General features: G+C 36.2%; 1 protein-coding gene and 1 pseudogene across 1 annotated transcript; both read right to left on the reverse strand.

Annotated features, from left to right (window-relative positions):
* Positions 1-19,683: 19,683 nt before the first annotated feature.
* On the reverse strand, positions 19,684-20,541 carry LOC149227370 (pentatricopeptide repeat-containing protein At2g13600 pseudogene; annotated as a pseudogene).
* On the reverse strand, positions 20,339-21,905 carry LOC149227371 (pentatricopeptide repeat-containing protein At1g15510, chloroplastic-like). Its single transcript, XM_089377767.1, has 2 exons — positions 21,738-21,905; positions 20,339-21,641 (listed from the first exon to the last, which is right to left on the reverse strand). The coding sequence occupies exons 1-2, from the start codon at positions 21,780-21,782 to the stop codon at positions 20,541-20,543; spliced, it is 1,146 nt and encodes a 381-aa protein (XP_089233893.1). The 5' UTR covers positions 21,783-21,905; the 3' UTR covers positions 20,339-20,540.
* Positions 21,906-22,328: the final 423 nt, after the last annotated feature.

A 22,328-nucleotide genomic window follows, 5' to 3' on the forward strand; every position in this document is an offset into this window, starting at 1 on the left:
CCATGCTTTGTGCAGTCTGCAAACCGTAAGCATCCTGCGTCATTAGAGTGCACTAAGAAGAATGAACACTTGCTCAATGATGGAATGACAAATTTCTGAAGAATTAATATTGTTCTTAGAGTTCACTGCGAAGAACGAACACCGATGGAATGTGTAATTTCAGAGAATAATATTGTTTGGGTAGGTTAAAAAGACTCGAGGGGTTGGCAATTGACTTTGGCGTTACTTGCATCAGGTAAGGTTTACAATAATTCCCAAGTAAACCATACAAACCCTTTACATAATTTATGTAGGTAATAGATTTAAACTTTAAATCACATATTTTACATTATATTCGATAATATATTATGTATTTTGCATTATATTTTATAGCATGTTTATCGCTAATTAAGCTATTTTCCAAAAATATGAAGAATTAATATTGTTAATATTGATATTCAATTTATTTGGAATCTCATCTAATTAGGTAAATAAGGTTCATTAAAAGCAAATTCTGGTTTTCTTTATTATTATTAAAAGTATATATATATATGGGATTTTTATTTTGTTTTTTTTTTAATAAATTGTGTATATTAATTTAAAGCTAGGTTTTATTATTTAATATTTAGATTTTTATGATTTAAATTTAAAGATATAATTTTAAGTGAAATTGCGATTTTTTATTATTTAAAATGTGATTTTTTAAAGAGTTAGTTAGTTTTTAATAAATTTGTTAAAAATTGAAATGAATTAAGAATTTATGGTGACAACATATTTTGTTAAGGCAAGGTCACCTGTTAGAAATCTTGTGGGCAAAAATCCAATCATGCTAAGGGTTGGTGTGGCTAGCTGTGATTCTCGGAGGATTTTTACAGCTTAGATATCACAGGTGAGGCATCTCATGACTCACATTACCTAACTAACCTAGATCCATCTTAACTTTGGATTTACCAAGCACCGAGAGGGATCTAATCTCTTTTCACTCAAAAGTGGGTTTGAACTTCAAGAAATTTGATCCCTCTAGGTGCTTGGTAGATCTAGAGTTAAGATGGATCTAGACTGGTTTAATTATTAATTATAATTATAAGTATTTATTTATTTTTAATGTAAATTGATTTATTTTATTTTTATGTAATTTGATGGAGTCAAAATGTTTATATATATATATATATATATATATATATATATATATATATATATATAATTTTTATTATTTAATTTTTGTTTGTGTAATTTGACCAAGTCAAAATGTTTACAGTTTACATAACATAACAAAACATGATAACATCTCTTCCATAGTGAGATGGAGAGCACTCGGCACAACAACAACAAAAAAAGAAAAAAAGAAATGAATTAACTTTTTGGAATGTGAATTTAAAAAATAATAATAAAAATAAAAATAATTACACTTTTGAATGTTGTATCGTTTTTACATTTAATAATTATAGTGATAGATTTGAGTGAATAATTGTCATTTATTTTTCCAATAAAAAATCATAATAAAATAATAAACATATTTTATAAGTGCTCATTATAAAATATATCACTAACATAAATAAAATCACATAATTAATGTAGATATTGTTTTTTACAATGTAACAAATAATCTTCAATATTTCTTTTTTTCTCCTTCTAACATAATGTCATTCTTATGATGAATGATTCATATTGTCTCTCTATAAATTAGAAAAGGAAACATCAAAAGTGAAGAGGGAACCAATTCGCTATTGGAATCAAAGGGGTCAATTTCATGAAATTGCTTCATTCCACCAAGAGAGACAAAAGTACAACTTCCATCTTTGATGAGGAATCCTTAGTATCCTTGTCTTCTACTTTATCTTTCAAGATAGAACAAGGTTTCTCATGTAATACTTCTAGGCAAGTAGGATTAGCCTTCTCAAAATCTTATGGTTGTTGATGTTCATCATCATTTTCATCTTTTCCAACCAAAGGAAATGCCCAACTCTTTGATTTAGAATTAACTCCTTTTCATGAAGAACGAGTTTGTGCAAAAGGACAAGAATCATGTAAATGTTTTGAAAGATGATAGATACAACACCATGATTTTGTATTTGCACAATCCAAGGCCTAAGTCCATCTAAAATTTTCCCATTTGAAAATCATTTTATTCAGAAGACTTTTACTAAGATCCATTTCAACAAAAAGTCGAGCATATATACATAGTCCAACTTTAGCTCTCAAAATCTATTTTTAGGTAACTACCCAAAATATTCCCAATATCCTCCATATTTGAGATATGAGAAAAACGTAAGAGAAAATTGGGAAGACAAACTCAAACTAACATCTAAGTAATACACATAATGCTTCGATCAAATTTTGGAAACCAAGTAATTATAAATAATCTTGTGCTTCCCCAAAATCAAGGGTCCTCCTCTAAAACATCCTCATAATCAACCTGACAAAAAAAAATGAACTATAAAAACACCCCTAGAGCATAGAGATATCTCACAATTCTTTGTCCAACTCAATTGATCCATGAATACAATATGATGACAAAGCCTTGTAACTATTAAGTTTACATACATCGATTGATTCATAGTAAATCTGCAAATAATTATAACTAAATCAATGAAGATAAGTGATCTCTATTGTTGTGATATCCACCAATGGCATATTGTCCACATTATCTATAATAGAGGCATAGGGAAAAGGAGTTGAAACAATTAAAATGGAAGGCTTTTTTTAACTACATCCTTGAAGGACAAAGGCTTTGAAGTTGAAGAAACCCTAGGGCCCATCGCTCCTCCCCATAATCTCAGGACCAAATAGATAATTGAATATTTGTGTAACTTATAGTCATGCAGATTTCCATAGTTCGAATTCATGTTGGAGACAAAATTTCTGGAAAAACTGTGGAGAAACTACAATATCCGACGTTTCAGGTGAACACTTCACCCATCTTTATGGATTGAATTTCTTTGGTCTCTGAAGATGGGTGAAGTGTTCACCTGAAACATTGGACATTGCACTTTCTCCACAATTTTTCCAATAATTTTGTCTCCAAATTATAGTCAAACAATAAAAATTGAGTTACCAATTGTTTACCTACAAATATCAAATGCTTGTTTGGGCCACATAAACTCCATTAAAAAATTCAAATATTAAATTTGCTACATAATTAGTTGAATTCACTCACAAAACTATAAGCTAAAAGTTATCTTTGATAATTAAAGGTTTCAACAAATACTTAACATGCAATAAAATTATCAAACAGTTGGTTATCAAGTGTTTTGTCAAACAATTGGCATGAAGAGATTTCCTCAAACACTCAATATATAAATTTTGAATGGTACTAAAAGATATATAATTGCTTAACGAGATTTGTTTTTTTTGTGACCTAGATGAACCCAGCAACCTGCTTGACACGTAATTATCAGTATACCTCGCGGGGCTACGATTTGTCCTCCTCCATGTAGCCTAGGTTGCAACAAGGGGATTTGAACCAAGGTCTCTCAAGTTTCAACCATAGTTTTAAAACTCCGACTCTGACTCTGAACCAGCCGACTCCGACTCCAACTCAGTATCAACTTGGCCTAGTTGATTTCAATGACTCGGTCTTTGTAAAAAATACATTAAATATTTATTTTTTTTAATGAAAAAAACATAATTTTAAAGATTTTCATTCATGTTTCTAAACTCAAAGCAGTATAATATAGAGAGAAGACAACATATGATCAAAGTATGCTCATGAATATATCTATTATATTGAAATGGCACCCAATGCATTGTCCAATACATGTAATATATAGAGATCAGAACAAAAACACATAACCAAGTAGGCTCTAAATGGCCTCTAGAACAAAACATCACTAGTCACTAGTCATCACTGCTAGAGAAGCCAACATCATCTAGCTCAGACTGTGAATCAGAATCAAACGAGGAAACTCGTGGCTCGTCCTCCTCATCAAGATCTCCAACTACAACTATAGAAGTAGTAGCACTAGCAGGTGCAACAACTGCACGATGAGATAGATGAGCTATGTACTTGTGTTGTGGTTGAGTAGAGGAAGTGTCTACAACTGGAGGACTTGGCGCTGGGCGTGGTACTAGGGGATCTGCATTTAACCAAACATTATGTTCAAGTAATACCTCCATTTCTAAATCCAAATCAAGACCAATATGCTCATCAAGGTCAAACTCTATTGGTTGACTCTCCACTACCCAATCTGATGTTGGATCAATATCTTCCAACACAATGGGATTTGTATCAGGTATTTTGTTCGGTAATTGGTTGTGTCTTAGTCAGAGGTTGTATTGGATGTAGACTAGATCATTTAACCGTTTTTGTTCTAAACAATTTCTCTTCTTCATGTGAATCCTCTCAAAGACATGCCAATTGTGCTCACATCCAGAAGCACTGCAATTTTGACTCAAAATACGGATTGCAAACTTCTACGATTGAGGAAAATGGCTACCAAATTCCTCCCACCATTGTGCTGCAAAAAACATAGTTGTGTAATGAGTTAGCTCAACAAATTATATCCAATTTTCAAATATAAACCATTTAACAAAATAAGAATTTGAAAATTGAACTTGTTTCAGTGGCTCATTTGTTTCCCTTACAATCTTTACTAGGTTCTTACCAAAGGTACTTGTGGCTCTATTGAAACAAGTGATTTGTCGGTGTATCTCCAATTGGTCACTCTCCTTAGGGATCATGCACTCAAGGCACTCAATCAATCCATCTCCAACCTTCCTAGTCAAAGCTTCTGCTTCCAGAGATTTATAATGATACCTTGGGTTCAGAAAAAACCTAACTGCATGTATAGGGTGATGGAGTTGATTGTTCCATCTTTGATCAATGATTTTTGAAATGAGCCCATACTTAGCCACTTTATCCTTGTATGCTCCCTTTATTTTCTCATTTGCTTGATCCATAGCGTCATAAATGAAGCCCATAGCCAATCTTTCCCCATCCACCAACCACAACACCTTAACTAGTGGCTCAACCATTAGAGGACTTTTGAGGTCTAAAATGGATCTCCTAAGGAAATTATAAAATAATAGTGGAAATAATAGAATAATATTAGATTACATAATCAAATTTTAGAGGGAAAAAAAAGAAAAAACTACTTTTTCAACTCGTATTTTCAACTAATCTCCCTATGGGTTTACTCATATTTCTAGCGGGAACACTCATTGGATGCAGAATTTGACTTCTCATCCAAGAAGTACCCATATTGCATACTTTCAATGGATCTTACGACATGAAAAATGAAAAATACATGAAAAACGTGATTGCAATCACGTTTTTCATGTATTTATCATTTTTAGTGTAGCGGGGTCCATCGAAAGTATGCACCATTGGTACTCATTGGATGAAGAATTAAATTTTGCATCCAACGAGTACCCCCGCTCGAAATTTGAGTAAAACCTTAGAGAGATATGTTGAAAATATGAGTTGAAAAAATAGTTTTATTATTTTATTATTTTTTAATCTTTTTACTTTTTTACTCCAAAAAAGGTGAATTATCCCCCATGGTTGACATCATCACCTTGAATCCTCTTAGTTCTCATAAATTTTATTTTTGTTGTACATCTTTCGTAGGAGGCCCATTTTAGAACTCAAATTTTCTCTAATGAAATTTCACAATCTTTGTTGTCTTTTTCCAAAATATTTATTCATTAACTTTCTTTCTCACATATTTGTCATTCTGTTTGCGAGCCCACTGATATTCATTTTATTCATCACTGGAAAACATCCTCTGCAAGTTTCTATGTTGGGAAAGCATAGATTTCAATGTCAAAAAATGAGTTGCAAATCTATTGATGGAAGGCTTAACATGATCCTTGCCACTTATATCTTTCTTCATCAGGTTCAAAATCCATGAGTGATTGTAGATATATTTTATTATTCTTTTGGCATGCTCTATAGTGTTGTTGATCCAATCTATTTTATCAATATCCCCAAGCATGGGGTCTATGCAATGTGCAGCACATGGGGTCTAAAATATGGTTTTGTGTTTTTCTTCTAACATTTTACTAGCAAAAACATAGTTAGAGGCATTATCTATGATGATCTGAACAACATTAGCCATCCCCACCACTTCAACAACCTCATCCAAAAGTTGAAACAACAAGTGTGCATATTTCACCCTATCAAATGCATCAACTGATTTTAGAAACATGGTTCCATGTGGGCAAAAGACAAGGAAATTTATGATGGTATGGTTCCTTTGATCAGTCCATCCATCTGACATGATGGTACATCTTGTTTTCGCCAATGAGATTTTGAAATCTTTCAAATATTCATCAATATACATAACCTGTTTTTGCAAAAGAGATCCCCTTAACTCATGCATAGTAGGGCCTTTGAAGCTCTTTCCATCAGCAAATATGGCATCAAACATAGGTTCATAAGTGAACGAGAAGCATTGAAAGGGATATCACCATCATACCACCATATAGCTATGTAATCATGAGAAGTTTCTCTCAATTATTTCTTCCAATGGTCATCTAAAGTAGGTTGCATTTGACCTCTATTAGCTTGAGGGCCATGTGCACTATCAGAGGGAGAGGAGGGTGTCACTGTGAAATAAATTTTGATATCACCCTTTCTTTCTTTTTTTTACTCTTACCCTTTTTTTGAATAGACTCCAAAGAGGGAGGAACATAGCAAAAGGGGTTGGATGCATCAGTACAAGGGATAGATGAAGAGCCCTCATAATCAAAATTGGGGTTGGCAACCATCATGTGTTTTATACTCCTCTTCCTCCCTATTTTAGCCTCTACTTCTTTTTGCCTAGCTTTTTCTTCCTCAAACTTCTCAAATTTTTCTAGCAACTCCTTCCTAATATCTCCAATTTGTTATGTTGGTGCTGCACATGGAACAATTTGGCCTCTAATACTAGCCAAGTGTTGTTTCAGCCTCTGAATGCCCTGCCCACCTCCCTTAATTTTTTTATGACAAAATTTGCAATGCATTTGATTATCAATCATCTCAGCATATGCCCAAGCAACATCTTTCATTCTGGGAACCATTTTATGATATTTGGGCTTGGACATGAAAGGAAAAGAGTCTGAAAATGAAAAGAAAAGAAAAAAACAACTCTTTAATGTTCATTTCTTTTAGAAAAATTACTCCTTTCAATTTCTAGATTTGCAAAAAAAAAAAAAGCAAGGGAAGATTTGAAAAGTGAAAAAAAAACCTCTAGACTCTAGCCTCCTCAATGTTGCTCCAAAAACCAACTCCTCAATGTCGCTCCAAAATGGTGCTCCAATGATTGCCCAATAATCTCCTCACTATTGCTCCAATGATTGCCCAATAATCTCCTCACCGTTGCTCCAATGATTGCCCAAGAGGCTCCTCACCGTTGATCCAAAAACCAACTCCAACTCTTCATAAACTCCCCACAAATGATCACACAAATGCAATGAGATAGTTGTGAGGAAATGTGAGGGAATTGGATAAATTTTATAGGCTTGGGAGAGGGTAGATGAAATAAGGAAAACCTAAAACCAAAAAAAAATAGCTTTTGAAATTCGTCTTTCCCTCCCTTTTCCGCTGCGGACCGGCTCAGCCTAGTTATGACGGGCTCGACCGAGTTGGTCGCCCGTTACTAAACCGGTTAAGTCAGTGTCCAGCACGGCCGGTTCAGTAACAAATCGACCTTCGGGCCGATTTTTGTATCGAGTCAGCCCGGGCAGGGGTTCGGCTCAGTTGACCAAGCCAAGTCTGATTCATAGTGACCTGGTTTTAAAACACAGGTTTCAAAAATTTCACATGTCTTGGATTACCAATTGAGTTTCCCTGGAGACTAGTGAGAAATTTCATTAATAACTAGGGTATTCTTCATATTTTCTTAATAATGTAGTAGAATTCTTAAATTAATGAAATTAACATAGCAAGGATTTTTGTTAACCATAACTTTATGCACTCTGAACGATATTATATATGATCCTATTAACAATAAAGGATATTTGCAGGCCCCAAGGGTTAGCTCAGTTGGTCGAGTTACCGTTGCTAATTACACCAATTGGGAGGTCACGGGGTCAAATCTCCTCGACGCCCTTGGGGTTAAGCCTTGCTTGTTTGGCCAGCGAGTAGATCCCTTTGGGTTGATCTGCCTGGATTTTTCCCGTGGATGTAGCTGTCACCCAGTGTCTGTGAACAACCCACAAAAAAATAAAGAATATGTGCATAATCTACGTTATTCACATCACCTTTAATCAAAATAAATACCAGTAATTTACCTGATACAACTTTATAGTGAAGGAATCGACAACCCCACCTTCATTCCATCAACATTTCACATTCTATTAAGCATCATGTCAATAGTTGTAGTTGTATTAAGATTTCACAATGGTTCCTCATAAAAAGGTTTCGAAATGACTTTTTATTACAATGACATTTTATTATTCAATTCTATGGTAATTTTTGGAAAGTATTTTAGGATGGTTTTTCAAGTTGGGAAAATGCAAAAAAAAATTATAATTTTTTAGTTTCAAGAATTTGCTTTAATGTCAGGTTCCACTAGCACATGGTTGAGGATGGGCCTCGTCAACAATGTGATCTAGGATCAAACCTCACGGGGGGTGGTTGTGCCCTATGCTAGAGGAGGAGACATGCTAAAAATTCCATTCAGCTTAGGGATAGTGTGGCCCAGACTGGCTGTGATCCCTAGGTGACTTTGACAGATTATGTGCCCCTAGGTTGTGGTTCCTCAAGCCATAGGTCAAGCCTGGAGAATCACAGATAACTTGACAAACAAAAAATAATAATTTGTTTTTATATTTATGTTAGGTTTAAAATGATTTTTTATTATTCAATTTTATAGCTATTATTTTTTGAAAAGTATTTTAAGATAATGCAAAATTTCTTATAATTCTTTAATTCTTAAGATTTGATTCTAAATTTATGTTAGTTATTCAAATGCTAATTTCATTTTATTTTCTAAATCTATTTTTTTTTTTAATTTATAGATTTTTTTAGGATTGAGAATTCTTTAGGAACTTATATAACTTTAGACCATCATAAAGTTATAGCATGACTAATGTGACTTTATTGTATGTAGTGATGTCAAGGTGTTAAAGCATGTTGTTTGACTTTGGGTGGGCAGTCAAAGGTCCATGCTCTCAATGTACTGAATTTTTTTCTCTTGTATAGTGAAAACACGACAAAGAAATATTTAGAAATGGATGTATATAGCTATTGTTTTTATAACAATTATCATTATTGTTATCATTCTCATTACAATCAATATTTCTAAGCCTTGCATACCAATGGTGTTTGGAATTGAGCATATCAATGGTATTTGAGGTTTGATTGGCTTCTACATCCCATCAAGACACAAAATCACAAGTTCAATTTTTTTCATTGGTGTTGTTTCTAATGATTGAAAGCCTACTCAAACATAAATTGACCTTGATTTGATCTCTAGCATTTAGAGATCACGAGGAGCAACCACTGGCAAAAATGCATTCTCTCATCTCCATTGTTGGTGTGGTGTTGACTAGTAAGGAGAACTACCTAGAGTGGTCGAGAAGATCAAACACAATTTGATATTTAGTGATTTTTGGTATGACATCTGTGAAGGAGATGTTGGCAATGGTAAAGGAGAGGGAAGAACAAAGACAAGAAAGCATATGCCCTATTGTTGTGACTATAAGTGAAGAGGTGAGCCAACATATTGTTTCTATTAAATATTCTTAAGGTGCTCTAAATAAATTAAACCATTTGTATGGCTCACACTCGTAACTAGAAATTGTACAACTATTACTAAAGCTCTTCAACTTAGAGTTGAAGAATAATGATCCCATGGCTTTTTCCATTGAGGTCAAAGCCATCATGCATAGCATAGATGCCACTGGAGTGAAGATAGACATTCCTCTCACAACCTTCATCAAGGCCCTCTATCCCACATATTCTTTCTACCTTGAATTCTTGCAAGCTAGTGGCCAAATGAAGTCCATCTTCTTTGACTTTCTAGTGAAGAAAGTTGTGGAACATGAGAAGAACTCATCCCACTAGAGAGACCATGTACCTTGCTTAGAAAGGAATAATCAATTACATGATTCTTCTATAAGATAACGTAGTAAAAGAGAATGTAGAAGACATAATTCCAGATGCAAAGGGGGTAGACACAATCAAGATGAGAGATGTGATCTTCCTTATGTTCATTGTGATATAAACGAGCATGAAGCAAAACAAGTAGAATCCCTTAGGATAAAATCAGAGACAAGTAAGATAATAAAATAAAAAAAAATAAAAAAAAATAAAAAGACAAAGGTAAAACAACAGAATTGGTGAAAGGTAAAGCACATGAATCTGCTCAATACATTGTTTCTTGTTGCAATATTGAAGTAATTGAAGATTTATTTCACACTTTTGCTTCTTGGAGAGATGCATGGTTACTTGACACGTGCAACATGCCACAAGACCTTCTGGAGAGACTTCTTTGAATATTTTAGTGAAAATGTAGATGGCATAACTTATTTTGTAAATAAATCAAGTCTCAAACCTTAGAGAGTTGGCACCATCAAGCTAAAATTGCCTGGATTCCCAAATTTTGTTCTACATTATGTGCTCTATCTTCTAGAGTTGCAAAGGAAATTGCTATGTCTTGTGTGCATTCTATAGCAAGTCCACTTTATTCATATATTCAATGGAAAATTTGAGATAAAAAAGGCTTCCAACAACATGGTCACTATTACAAAGTTGGAGGATGAAAGATCGTTGAACTTGAAAGGGACACATGCTCATGCACAAAATTCCACATACCTCTCTCACCATGATGAAGGTATATTTCCATCCAGTGTTCTATAGCATGCTAGATTTGGACACATTGATCATGAGAGCTTTTGTTTGTTGAAAAATAATGGTATTTTTTGTTTTCCTATTATTCCAATGAAATTGAAGCAATGTGATGCTTGTATCTTTGGAAAACATAGCAAACAACCCTTCCATGATTCCACTTCTAGAGCATGTAGAAAACATGGATTAATACATTTTGATTTGTATGGCCCCGTGCATGTTCCATTTGCTAACGGAAATAAATATATCATGTCTTTTATTGATGATTACATCAGAAAATGCTGGGTGTACTTGTTAAAAGATAAATCACAAGCATTTGAAACTTTCAAAAAACTTTCATATATGGATTCAAAATGGAACACAATCACATATTGGCTCTCTTCATACTAATAATGGAGGAAAATATACATCTAATGAATTTGAAAACTATCTTTGTCAACATGTGATTCAAAATCAAACCATCGTTCCATATATTCCTCAACATAATGGTGTAGCTAAAATAATGAATGAGACTATCTTAAATATTATTCGTTTCATGATGTTTTAAAAAATGTGAAGTTGATTTTTGGATTGATGTTGTTCTATGTGCAATATATGTGAAAAATAGGTGTCCATTTCATGCTTTTGCAAATAAGACTCCATATAAATGGTGTTAAGGTTGCATTCCTTAAGTGAGACATCTCAAGGTCTTTGGTTCCACTTTGATTCCTAAGGAGCAAAGAAACAAGCTTGATGCAAAAAGTTGGAAGAGTATCTTATTGGGGCACTCAAATACCAAAAAGGAATATCATCAATATGAAGAGGTAAACAAGAAGTTCATTCTTTCCAAAGATGTATATTTTTATTTTATTTTCCAAGAATCACAAATATTGAGCAACAATTTGATCATCTGGATAGATTCACTCATGTAAAGACATATCATGAGTTTATTCTAGTATTCCACATCTTGAAGGGGGGATCCCGATCTTGGATCAATCTTTAAAATATCCTTTTGAAGCCCCATTTCTCCTTCATGAAAAGGTTATAACCACTTTATCAAATCGGAAAGTTCTAAATGATGTGATTGAAACGATTAAAAGGCTAAACCTTGATGGAAATGCATCACCATCTCAATCAGTGGAGCAACTTGGACCATCTCAAAAAGGTCCAACTAAGTGGCTCATCAAGACACTTGAAAGTGCACATTCTAATCGGAAATATAGGAACCAAGATGGAGGTGATGTAGATAATTCAAATTCAAGTGTTGTAGATGATGTGGATGATTAATACTATTGTGCATTGAATTTTATGTACTAACTTTGAACTAAGCACATCAACAGAAAGTACCATGTGATTCAATATCATGTAGAGGCCAAGACTAATCATTGAGACATTGTTCCACAAATGAGCAAATTACAGACATTGTCACTAGAGCCCTTGGAAGAGAAAAGTTTAAAAACTTCAAAATGATGCTTAGACCCACAAGCACCCCTTCAAATTAAAGGGGGGGTTGTTAGATACCTAATCCTTAAGGATTGAGGTAACTGTAAATATTCTTTTAAATACAAATGTAGAGGAATATGAATAGTCATTCATAGGTTTTGGAAGTTGAAACCAATAGTTAACTCCTCTATGTATTTAAGAATGGTTAACATTAATGGAAATAATCAAGTGTGGAGTTATTCCTAAAACCATCAAGAGGACCTCACCCGGACTCTATGAAATATTTAGATCCAATAAATAGTGCACGAGATTTTTATGTTGAACTCATGTGCCAACTCACTCTTGCACCATGTTGTGAGCTTCTCAAAAGTACCTATAAGTCATCTACACAAAGGACCAAAAACAATAGACCAAGTCTATCAAATAAATAATAAAACTTCAGATTTGCAACAATTTTGTTGGAGCCCAAACCTATCAACTATTCATCAACTCTTAGGTACTAGGGATATAGTCCCTATTTCAACCCATAAAGGGCCTTCTTTATTCTGCATACATAGATCTCTTACCCATGCACCTCAAAGCCTCTTGGTTAGATGATGTATAATCAATTAGACCATTAAAGAATGGTCTTATATCCATCTAATATAAATGCCAACCAAAAACCACTACTAAAGGCATAACAACCCTAATCTAATTATACCTAGCAACTAGAGTAAAAACATCATCATAATCAACAACCACCTAGAATCAATCATTGACTTCGCCATTGATCTTAGTGCAATCCCCCAAACATCATTCTTCATGATGGAGTTATACTCCTCGATCATAGCATCCTACCATACCTACTCACCCACTACTTCCTCATAGCTAGAAGGCATCTTTGGAGCTCCAACTTGCTCCTATGCCTCTTGCAATGTTTGGGTAAGCCACATAGGCTTGTTGAATTAGAAAGCACTAAAGCATTGATTCCACCTTTAGATCATTGTTGATATGATTATGAATTTTTTTATGTGGATCAACATTTAGGAAACACGTGTTTCTCCCTCTTCAACCTCTATTGAAGGCCCCTAATACCTTCAAGACCATGCATCCTCATCAAACTTCACATCTCGACTCTAGTACTAGCTTCCACTATGATGAAATGTAGACTTTGTATACCTTGGACTCTTTGTATCCAACAAAAACACCCTTCACACTGGAGTGTTCTAATTCAACTCTTTTCTCCTTAGGGATATTAATATATACAGGACAACTAAAAACATGAAAGTGTGATAGTTAGCTTTTCTGACTAGTGAAAGCATCTTTTGGTGTTTTGTCCTTCAATAACTATTTAGCATGTAGACATTTTCAATGAGGGCTTCTACCTAAGGGCGCATAAGCAAATTGACTTGTACTTTCTCTCAACAATTTCATTCTACTATGTGTTGTAAGGCATTGTTAACTCCCTCTTGATCCCAACTATACGCTACAAAAGGAATATAATTCCTTGGAGGTAATACCCTCCTCCATTATCAAATCTCAGTGTGTTCATCTTCTTAATTGTTTTCTTCTCCACAAGAGCTTTGAAGTCTTGGAACCTACCCTCATCCTTGCCCTTCATAGAATAAACCTAGGTTTTCTCTAAAAGAATTATCAATGAAAGAAACACAATAGATATTCTTGTGAGCAAAGTTGATGACATGGTTGCCCACATCTCTAAATGTACTAGATAAGGAATCCCTCTTAACCTATGCTCATTGCTTGGGAAAGCAATATTGGCAAGTGTTTTGAGTGCACGTCTCTTACACATTCTTGTGTTCTCCACCTCGAAATTAGGCAATCCCACCAACATGTCCTTCAGAAAAGGCAAAGCTCCATAGTGTAAGTGACATAAATGTTTGTGCCGAAGCTCACACATAATGTCACTATTATGCACCAAAGCTTCATGCTTCAGAGGATCTACTAGCAACCTATAAAGGCCACCATCATGTACTCCTTTGGCCAATACTTAAATAGGATCAAGGTTGCATTTTTTTATAATCATTTACTGATCATCAAATTCAACCATACACTTTAGATATATCCTGCTGGTATGTTGAATGAGAGAGAACCCATCTCAATCACTAAGTACTTGGCATCATCACCAAGCTCCACTTGCATGTTGAAATCTCATTCTTTTAGTCTAAAGAAGGTTGATATGTAGGTTCTCATGTGTCTATAAGCTACACTTCCACATACCACCTGACACCAGAAACGATGTCAGTGAAAAGGCACGACAACATGGGAAAGGTTGTCTCCAATCTGGTTTCAATTTCATTTGCTCCTATAGAAGCTTCTCCATGTTGAGAAATCTAGGGCATCAAGTATTAGGTGATTTATCTTCGTTAGATAACTACTTGTGAATGTTTTTTACTTCTTGGATTAGGATCTTCTTTTACTTATGTTATTATAGTGTTCTTTATTCATCAAACAGCTACCAATGCATAAACCATAAAGAGACAAGAGACACAAAATATAGGCGATCAACTAAGGCCAAAACCTCTCCCACTTGAGAGGAAAACCCAAACAAATTCTTCTTCTTATAGAGACTTCAATTGATGAATACCAAGACCAAGACCTTTGACCTATTTGCCACTCCAAGACCAAAACACAAGATCCTTCCTTTTTCTGCCTTCTTCTTGACTAAGTCAATACTAGTCAAAACTTCTTCTTTCACTGCGCTTTTCGGCTACCCTGAAGATTTCAGCCTTCCTCCACAGGTCTGCAATTTCGGCTACCTGAATCATTGCATAGACACACGTGTGGGCTGAGATATGGTCTTTCTTGTAGTGTCTCTCCTTCGCTTGTCTTGAGGATGGTTCCTTGTTGTTTCAGCTAGCAAGAGTGATGGTGTGAAGACCCTTTTCTCGTCCTTTATCACAACAGATGTACCCACTGCAAAAACCCTAGTTTTTGCTACACATGTGAAGGTGTTTGCCCAAGAAATAGTCCCAAAAGAGCTTGATCTTCCTCCTCCTTTCCTCACTGGTTAGTAGGTTGCCTTTCTTGAGAACTTCACATGCTTTTCTGTCTTCTTCTCCTTCACCGAAATTATGTCTCTGAAATAAGGCCGAGCTGCCCTATTTATAGTTGTTGCTCATGATAATAAGACGACTTGACAGTGAGCTAGGCCGACGTGTCTTTTGGAGAGGTTTCATCACTTTATTTAAGGCCAACTTGCTAGGAGATGCTTGTGCTTGTCTTGGAGGGTCTTTTGACTCTTTTAATGACTTATAAAAATATGTAACATGCCCAAGAAGGGTCCTTCATACATAACATTGACTCAATTTGACTTTATGGCCAATCCTAAGGGCTCACAATGGGAGCCATTACTAAAAATAAAATTCCTTGCTCACGAAACCCGTGATACAAGCATTACAATAATAATTTTGTTTTTATTCTTTACATCAACTACATAAAATCACAATTACACATGTCATTATGAAGACCAAACCTAGTTACACTTTTCAACACTCCACTCCCTACAAATTACTTCTACTATTGCTACTCACCCTTCCCCTTCTTCTCAAGGCATTAAGAAGTATAGAGATCATTCTTACTGCACTTGAAGCACTTTATATTGCACTGGTCTTTCTTCCCTCGTTTAGAGGACCTAACTCTTCCTTTTGACCCTTCCCATGTCCTCCTTTCTTGCCTTATTTCCCCACCTTCTAAATCAAAGCTAGGTTTTGAACCCCATCTCTCGCTGCTATCTCCAACCTTGTCTCCTCTTGCACAAAGTCATCCCACAATTTCTCAAAAGTGGGCAACTCATCACAAGCACATACACCTCAAACCAACAGCTCCCAAGGTGATGAGAACCCATTCAGATTTACCCAAACTAACTCACACTCATTGGTCTTATCTCCTATGGTTGCAAGATGATCTTTGACCTCAGTGATCTTCATCTTATAGCTCATCATAGTATCAATATCTTATCTCCTATGGTTGCAAGATGATCTTTGACCTCAGTGATCTTCATCTTATAGCTCATCATAGTATCAATATTGCTCATGCAAGTGCTGGTGAGCTTGCTCTTCAAAAGCATTTTGTAGGACATGTTCACACTTTGATATAGAGTGACCCAAGAATCATACATTTCGTTGTCTTCTCTATGATGTGAGGGGTCAAGTGGTCCTTCACAAAATTGTGATTCTCTTTGTTTTCTCCATCTTCTTGTGATTGGCTAACTGAATAGGTAAGCTGTAGAACCTTGGTCTCCACAAAACTCCATAGATCTACTTCGTCCAAGAGCATCATTAGTTTGCATTTCCACAGAACAAAGTTGGAAGTGCCCTCCGACATGTGACACTCTTAGAGACTGAGACTAGTCATTGCTACAAGTCTACAAACCCAAACTCAAACAATAGATCCACTGACAATGGGTCAGATCTGATAGCTTTCACATGTGCAGAACACCTTTCTCAAGCACAACAATAACGCTCCAATCCGGAAGTAACTAGGGCATCACACCCCAGTGACCCCACAACCTTTCACAAGTCCATATGCCAATCTCTGACACAGATCTGCTTCAATCATTGAAGCTCAGGTATCACACCCACTATAACCCTCTGACAATACCCTCTAATAGGCAACTTATATCTCCCTACACATGCTTTGATACCTTGTTAATTTTCAAACCATGGTAATCAGGTTCTGCACTCAGCAAGATTTCCATAAACCTGGGTAGCTTAAAACTTAAAAGCTTCCATCAAAACAGCAAATACTGAGAATATTAATCTACAAGCACACACTACTGGAAATTCAAACAGAAAATACACAGAACTGAACTCTCAATCACCAGAGATGGTGTACCCCAACTGGAGGATAATTTCAGTATGCATGCATGCACACTCCTCCATGAGATCTGTGCTCTCCTCAATACCTCGTGCAAGTTTCTCCCTAGAGATCTGCACCCTCATACAGACTGCCCTCTCTCTGTTACTGTGCAGAGAAGCCCAGAGCAATTAAGCTGGAACACCATCACCGCTGAAGAAAACTCAATGAGCAACTAAGGTAAAAAAATCTAACATGACCATGACTCAATAATTCTTTGTGTTTTGCAATTGTCTATTACCATATCTCTTTTCATCAATCAATTAAAAGGGGCATGCTTTGGCTTGCCTGCCAACAGGATATTACCTATTTATGGATCTCCAAAATGTCTATATAGAAATAGCCTAAGAGTACAACAGTTACCATGGGTAATTAGGCATAGAATATCTCCTCAAAAACCCATTCAAAAAGACTGTGAACGTAGTTTCCCTGCTTGGTCTGTATGCAGAATTGTTTTTTTTGCTTGGAACAGGGATTAATTACTAAATAACCATTGTTGTAAATGTTGATGAGATGGAAAGAATGGCCATTTTGAATTATGCATGAACTTCAACCATTGTCAGTTTTCAACTACTGATAGCAAGACAGGGTTACTTCACAGTTCACACTCGTTGGAAGCGTTCACTAAGAAAATGAAATTTACCAGATTGACTTTACCATTGATTTTAGTTTAAAACTAGTACTCACATTCTGAGAATCCTTAAATATAGACACCTTTTACACCTATGGGCTGCTGGAAATCATGACTTTGAGCCTTTGCTGGAGCTCTACCTCATTCCCTGAGAGAAATTGGACCCTGTTTCTGGATTCTGCCCTAAAATATCATTCTGCCCTTCTATGTTCCTTTGAAAAGATAGAATCTTTTCTTTGAAGCGAGTATGCTTCACATCCTACAGTGGCTCTCCTTCATCTAAGCAGCCGTGAGTAGGGGATATCTATTTTGCCAGAATTGCTTAGGACCTGCACCTTACCCCAACCACAATAAACGGTCTGTTTGCACTGGTGCACTGGCTCACTAGGGGAAACATGCTACTGGGATGATTTGAATTTTGAACCGTGGTGGAACAAATAACAACACCCTGCTTTATCAATCAACCCAGCCCCCATCGACATATTTGCTTTATTTAACTGTCACTACCATGCTATATTGGTCCTAATACTCCTTTACTCACAATGTGCCAACGTCTTTTCCTTAGGTGTCTCGAGCTATTTTGCAGTAAAAGATAACAAGCTTACAGTGCATGTTTTGTACATTTAATCTACATCGTTTTTGACAGAAATTGTTCTTTCATCCAGGCCAAACGCATGGCAGAACATACATTTTTGTAGCGCCTTTGAAAAGTGAAAATTGCCTTCGGAATCTTCCATAGCATAACATAGTTCATAGTTGTACCGAATAGATTACAAACTGGGGCTACGTAAAATATTGTTGCAAGAAAACCATGGCACTTGGCAGTCAATTACTACAACTCCTGCAACACCAACAAACATAGTGTATTAGTGGTCCATTTCAGTGTTAAGTAGCAGACTGAACCAGGATTAAAGAAAATAGGACAGCAAAAAATCCTACGCAAGTTTGGACTAAAAATACATTTCCAATTTAACACTTTTTATATATTTCCTTTCAAATTAATAAGTAGAATAGGCATACTGGATAAGGATACACAGTCCTAAATACATAAATTGTTGGATAACCATTCAGAAAGATATGAAAGTCAGAATTACTCATGCACTAAAATATATTCAAGCATTTCATGTACCCATGTTAGAGATAACCCATCAAACCCCAAAAATTCCTTTCAACCTAAAAACAGTCATATAGATGTCAAATCACATTGTCCAGTATTTAGAAGATTTTACTCACAAGTTTGAAGTTGCATAAAGAATAAAAAATAAAATATATTTCATAAGGTATGTTTACATAGGATTCTTAAAGTATCACACGCAGTACTTGAAGCGAATACAGTATTTCCTGCAGTTTGTCCAAAATTATCATTTAAAAGAAACTCTTAACGGACTACAGTGTGAAACATCTTTTGTACTTATGCTAATTGATCAGTCTGTGCATAATGGCAGTTTGTCCAAATTTATCCTTTAACAGAAGCTCTAACAGATTGCAATGTGAATGATCCTTTGTACTTGTGTTAATCATCCTATGCAAAATGGTCCTTAGTCTTCTTGTCAACTATGAAATAACTATTACACATGAAAACAAAATGCATACAACACCATGTGTGAAACATGCCTTTCGAAACTCAGGTCATAATTACCGTGCAGAACCAATGTCAGCTTTGTTTCCTTGCATTAAGCTGCACCAATACTCTGGTATTTTGTTATGTTGTTTGTTCAAGAAGCTTCATGAACTATCCCCACAATGACATAATGTAGCCCTGAAATGTTGAAAACTGTGAGCATCCATCACAAAAATTCTCACCCAACAATTAGATGAGTGTGGTGGCACTGTGGATGTCACCCTTCACACAGGTGATTTAAACAGTTTCTATAGGGCATGTGTTTGTAAGCTCATGTGCAATCAAATATAGACCTTAACCCCTTCCCATTTAATATTGCAAAGCGTCAGAAACATACCCTGAATTCTTCATCTACATGGATATTCTCAACATGATATATATGTTCTCTGATTGTGGGTGTGATCAGTCTCCTCCAAAGAACACGTGGTCCCTGGTATTGACTTCAATCCAGCTGCATCCTGGCCTTTTTATCAAGCCCCTGCCTTTCATCATTGTTCTGACCTTTGCTACATCATCCCATCTGCCTGCCTCAGCATACATATTTGATAAGAGAGCATAGTTACCAGCATTTTTAGGCTCTAACTCAAAAAGATGTTCTGCCACATTTTCTCCTAGCTCTATATTGCAATAATTTCTACAGGCACCTAGCAAAGCACCCCACACATCAGCACTAGGTTCTAGTGGCATCATTTGAATGAAGTAATATGCGTCGCCTAGGTGACCTGCACGCCCAAGAAGGTCAACCATGCATGAGTAGTGCTCCATCACGGGTGTGATTTGATAATCTTGAGTCATGCAATGGAAATATTTCCACCCTTCATCCACTAGGCCGGCATGACTGCATGCATTCAAAACACCGGTGAATGTGACATTGTCTGGCTTAATTTTAGCCTGTTGCATCTGATAGAAATGCGCAAGAGATTCCTTACCATAGCCATATTTTCCATATCCCACAATCATTGCATTCCAAGAAACCAGATCTCTTTCAGGCATTTTGTCAAAAACACGGCCTGCAAGCTCTATACTCCCACTTTTGGTGTACATGTCTATAAGGGCATTCATTATAGATATAGCAAAATCCAATCTATTTCTGATGATATAATCATGGATCTGTTTACCCAGTTGTACAGCAGCTAATTTGGCACACGCTGATAGAGCAATTACAATGGTGACTAAGTCAGGTACCACCCCTTCTAGTTGCAATTCACAAAAGAGTTTCAAAGCCTCAGCAACATGTTCGTTCTCGGTATAGCCAGCCATTAGTGCATTCCATGACACAACATATTTTTCAGCCAGTTTATCAAAAGTTGGCAAGCAGACTCTAGGCACTTGGACTTTGCATACATATCTATAAGGGAACTCCCCACAAACACATCCAATTCGAATCCTCTTTTTATTAGGTAATGGTGGATCTCCTTGCCTTGTTGCAAAGCTGCAAGGTTGGCACATGCGGATAGGATGCTTACAATGGTGCTCGAGTTGGGTTCCACCCCTGCTAATTGCATTTGGCAAAAAAGAATTAAGGCGTCCTTTGCATGCCCATTCTGAGCACACCCAGAAATCATTGCATTCCATGAGACCACATTTCTCCTAGACATTCTGTCAAAGATTTGGAATGCATGCTCTAAACTTGCACATTTAGCATACATGTCCAAGAGGGCACTACCCACATATACATCCGACTCAAATGCATTCCTAATTACACAACCGTGTATCTCCTTACCTCGTTTCACAGCTGCTACAGAAGCACAGACAGGAAGAACACTCGCAACTGTAACTGAATTGTATGGTACTCCTGCTACCTGCATTTGACGGAAAAGCCTCAATGCCTGATCACACTCTCCATTCTGGGCATAACCTGCAATCATGGTATTCCAGGAGACGATGTCTCTTCGAGACATTTTGTCAAACACTCGGCGTGCATCCTCCATACATCCGCATTTAACATACATCGAAAGAAGCCCATTCCATACATAAATATCCGGCTTGAACCCAGTTCCAAATATATAATCATGGATGTCCTTACCCCGCTGCAGGTTCCCCAGATCAGCACAAGCTTTGAGAACAAACGGGAAAGTGAAATTGTCTGGCTGTGTGCCTGTTATTTGCATTTGATGATAGAGTTCAAGTACTTCCTCCCAATGGCCATGCACAATGTACCCTCTTATCAGTGCATTCCATGAGAATACATTTGGTTTAGGTATTTTATCAAAAACTAGCTTGGCATCCACAAAGCTCCCGCATTTGGCATACATGCTTACAAGTGATGTAGATAAGAATACATTTAGCTCGATTCCAGTTATGAGCATGTGGGCATGGACTTGCTTGCCTTCTTTCAGGGCTCCCCTGTTGGCGCGGTCCTGTAAGAGAGAAGCATAGCCATTGCAGTCCAGTACAAATGGTTGGTTTTCCATACATTGTGCAATTGTGAGGATAAGCCTTGGGAACGCGCTTACCTTGTTGTGGTGGTAGGATATGTAGATCGTATTCCTGACCTGCATACTCCATGAAATTGGAGGCGTTATGTGTGTTGCGCTGCAACATGTGCGTTCCCCGTTGCACGCAGATGCTAAAAACAAATTTATGAATGAATGAAAAAAATATTCTATTAATGTTGGAGATTTTGATTTTTTTTTCCGAGAGAAAATCAAGATATATTATATTCAGGAAATATAATGAGCATGTACATATAGAACCAAAACACATAAGCCTTCTGATGCAGAACTGTAACATGAATCATAAGAGGTTATCCAGGAAAAAACAAAATAGCCGAGAATATGTCTCCAAAATGATATGAAAAAAGTTCCGCATGGTGCAGCAATTAGACATATAAGAAGAAGAGATAGATCCAGATAACTGAAAACATAAAGAGCGGGTCCAAAATTATTCAAGCCTGTTGAAGCATAGCAGATATAACAACCAGCGTAGAGGCAATAGGAGACTTGGAATCCTGGAAGATGCAGGCATTCCTCCACTTCCAGAGACACCAACACGTGATGATAAAAAGAGATCTCCATTCTGGACGCTGTGCACTCCACCACATAAAC

This window comes from Pinus tabuliformis, chromosome J, assembly GCF_031772625.1.
Source record: "Pinus tabuliformis cultivar Carrire ecotype Pingquan chromosome J, CPIR1, whole genome shotgun sequence".
Classification (NCBI taxonomy): Eukaryota; Viridiplantae; Streptophyta; class Pinopsida; order Pinales; family Pinaceae; genus Pinus; species Pinus tabuliformis.